At 44.0% G+C, this 3409-nt stretch overlaps 1 protein-coding gene across 1 annotated transcript in view; it reads right to left on the bottom strand.

The window, feature by feature from the left end:
• The window catches only part of HDAC3 (histone deacetylase 3), a 29749-nt gene that overhangs the window by 4958 nt on the left and 21382 nt on the right, over positions 1 to 3409 (bottom strand). Inside the window, exons 11-12 of the mRNA XM_015411168.1 lie at positions 551 to 640; positions 386 to 444 (exon numbers count right to left, since the gene is read on the bottom strand). Of these exons, the coding sequence (XP_015266654.1) occupies positions 386 to 444; positions 551 to 640 (149 nt within the window). The remainder of the gene's footprint in view (positions 1 to 385; positions 445 to 550; positions 641 to 3409) is intronic.

Here is a 3409-nt window from a genome sequence, read left to right as displayed (position 1 = left end):
TGAGATGCCAAGCAGTGAACCCAGGCTGAGGGGCTCTTGCTCTGCAAAGTGACTTGCTGCCCCTTGAGCCAGGCAGGCCAGTGGAAATGGCCTCCTTTGGCCAAGCTGCAGAACGGGCAAGCTGCTGCCAAGGAAGAATTTTGATGGCACTTTAGTCGGCGGTTGTGTCTTCTGACTCCTTACTGCAGGATTGATGCCTTCAGGGTTTCGTCATCTCAGTGCTTTTATTTGTACACTGCCAATTGTTAGCCCCCTTGAGTGTGCAATGGGGGTCGAATGGCACGATGAAAGCATTAGCAAACCAAATAAAAATGAATGAGAAGCACCACACCATGGTACGACAGCTAGCATCAGTAAAGTCTTAACATCAAGGCCCCTGACTTACCGCTGTATGGGAGCTCCTCGCTAATGGCTTCGTCCACAAGCAGCGATGTCTCATAGGTCCTAGAAGGACAGCCAGACCATTTCAGTCCCATCACACAATCCATGCCCGTTAATAGTCCAGACAGACAAAAGGGGAATTTCCACACCACACTTCCAGAAGACTCACCAGCACCGGGCCACGTTGCGAACCGTGTAGCCGCCACCTCCTAACACCAGCAGGGGGATGTTGAAACTCTTGACATATTCCACACACTCACTAGGATGCAAAGAGACAGACAGAATTTGATTAGCTGCACATTTGCTTGCGTTCATCTGCGTGTCACATACAAACCACAACTGCCCGGTGGGACTGTGAAGGGTTGCAGGCCACCTCTCTTTAATGGACTGCTAACTGCACAGTGCATACTCAATGATCAACAACACACAGATTATGCTCCACTCTAATAGGGGGACATGAATAATTTAAGGGGAAAACACCAGCACTCTAGGCAGGGGTCATTTCGTAGAAAAAGAGCTAGGGGGACTCATTAGCATAACTCATTAGCATATGCCACACCCCCTGACATCACCGGAAGTGTGTCCTCCCCACAGCCGGCGGTGACCTCCAGCGGGCACCAGCAGGGAGCTCCAGGCCCCGCCCTCCCGCACCTCACCCGGGGGGATGGTGTCCCCCCGCGTCCCCCCCCCAAATGACCCCTGACTCTAGGGCTTGTTACAGTGAAAGTTTTGTGAAGGCTGGCATTTAAGGCCCAGGAAGGTGTATAGATCATGAGTATGATATGAATTCTCTAAAGTACAAAGGAAAAATAAGCTGAGATACAATGTTTATTTACACGTTGGTATTTAAAAGAGAACTTTGAAAAACCCTTCCACTGGCTGGGGTGGGGGCTGACTCCAAGGCTAAATGAGAGAAAGGGAGTCAGAGAGAGCTGAAAAGGGAGGCTACCCAGGGGTAACTCCATCTATCGGCAATGTAAAAATCACTATTCATAACAAGTCCACACAGATCTGAAAATGATTAAACTTTAGCAAGGGGTTCAAAATAATCGTGCCTAGATATAGAAAGGCCTGGAGGAGTAAAATGGGGGGGGGGAGCCCTCCTTTCTCTGGAGGACTTCCCCCCCCCCCAATTTTTCCAGCAGAAACACTGGAAGATTCAGGGGAGCACGAGGGAAAAACCTTTTTGAAATATTTTCTCTTTTGGAATAAAAAAAACTTTGTCTTTTTTTTTACGAAGCACGTTAGTCTTCCTATATGTACAGCATGGAAAAGTGTGAGGACCTTCTCAATTTTTTCACCTAAAAATTGGGAAATTTGGGGGAACACTTGAAAAATAGAAACATCAGGAGATCCGGTTCCAGTCGCACGGAGGTTGGACGGGATCAGTCGAGCTCTTGACTGATTTCCAACCTTTTCCCCTACTTTCGGGAGGTCTTTCTTCGCTTTTTTCTCTTGGCGGGGAAAAGAACCTTCTACGAGAGACAAGGACGTCTCTCCAGCAAGGAGCGCGGTCTTGGCGGCGGAGACGAACAGCGGTTTGGCTCGGCTGTGCCAAGTTTTGCTCCAGAGCAGAAGGCGGGGGACGAACCCAGCGAGGCTCCTCCTGGCTGGGTAAATGTGTTGACTGTAACTGAGGCAGAGATTCCTCAAGAACGGAGTGCATTTAAGAGAAAATATGAACTTTATGCCAAAGTAAGTTGCTATTTTTTTCTGCTGAATTGTATCTTCTATTGAAAAGCGGAAAATTGAAAAAAAATAGCCCAGAGATAGGGTCGCTTTAAGGACCAGGAAGCGGCGAATCTGCGACTGCACCTCTCTGGACTAAGTGTAACTCTCTGTGCCGTATTTTTAAAGAGACTACAGTTCGTAGAGGAACCAGTTTCACTAAGAGACACGGCAAAAAGGATTATAAATACTATTATAAAGAGACAGCAGCCAAGAAGGTTGAAGGGACAAATTAGAGTGTTGGAAAAGGGGAAAACCGACAAGAAGGATAAAGAAAAGTGTCTTGCTGATTGGACGGTGAACTTAAGTTTGAGCAGTGAAACAACAGAGCAATGAAAGATCGGTCCTGTTGGCTTTAATAGTAAGTTTGAGTCTGAGGCAACGGAAGAAGAGGTGGAGAGAAGCATGCTATTTACAGATTAAAGACTATGTAGAGTTGCTGAGTTGTCTGATGAATTGATTGATGGATTAAGCGAGCAACTGCTTAAAATTGACTGGTATCTTGGAAAGGGTTATAATCTATAATTACATTTGCATATACTGGTATAGACCAGGGAAAATAAATATTGATTTGATTGGTTTAGTAAGGTCTAATGAAATAAGTATGATGTTGAGTTGCTGAGTTGTCTGATGAATTAATTGTTTAATGAACTGATTTGATGAATTATTTAAAAATTGATTGTTGCCTTGGAAAGGGTTATAGGAAATAATTACACTTGTACATAAGAGGAAAAACAAATATTGATTCAGCAGGTTTAGTAAGTTTCTTTCCTTCTTTCTTTCTTTTTTAAATGAATTGAGAAGGAATAAAAACAGATAGGGAAGAACAAGGAAAAAGGAATATAGGGAAAATTTCAGGGGACTTTTGTTTGTTGTGGGTCTTAAGGATCGGAGAATTTTGTAGTTGAAGAAGTCTGGGTACATATATAACACTGGACAAAAAAGGTGCTCCTTGGATTATTTGAATTGAACTGAACAATACAAAATAGAATAACTAAGAAAGAGGAAAAAGTTAAAACTACTAAGAGAGAGAAAAGGGAATCTTAGTTGGCGTAAGGTGTGCACTAGACACATAAGAACTGTCAAAGAAGTTTAAAAGAAAAGAGCCAACTTTGAGAAGTACACAGATCATTGATCATTGATTGTTAGTGAAGACTGGCTAGAATTGTGTCAGGACAAGAGTCAAAGAGAGTGGAAGAGTATTAGGGAAAAACAGAAGGGTATATAGAATGGAAAAACAAGAAAAAGGGGCAGCTGCAAGGAGGGGGTCTGTATCAATACCCAGCTCAAATCCCCCAGT

This window comes from Gekko japonicus, unplaced genomic scaffold (genome assembly GCF_001447785.1).
Source record: "Gekko japonicus isolate JY-2015 unplaced genomic scaffold, Gekko_japonicus_V1.1 scaffold834, whole genome shotgun sequence".
NCBI classification, from domain to species: domain Eukaryota; kingdom Metazoa; phylum Chordata; class Lepidosauria; order Squamata; family Gekkonidae; genus Gekko; species Gekko japonicus.
Note: the sequence above shows the minus strand (reverse complement) of the source record. Positions and strands in the feature narration are given on the sequence as shown.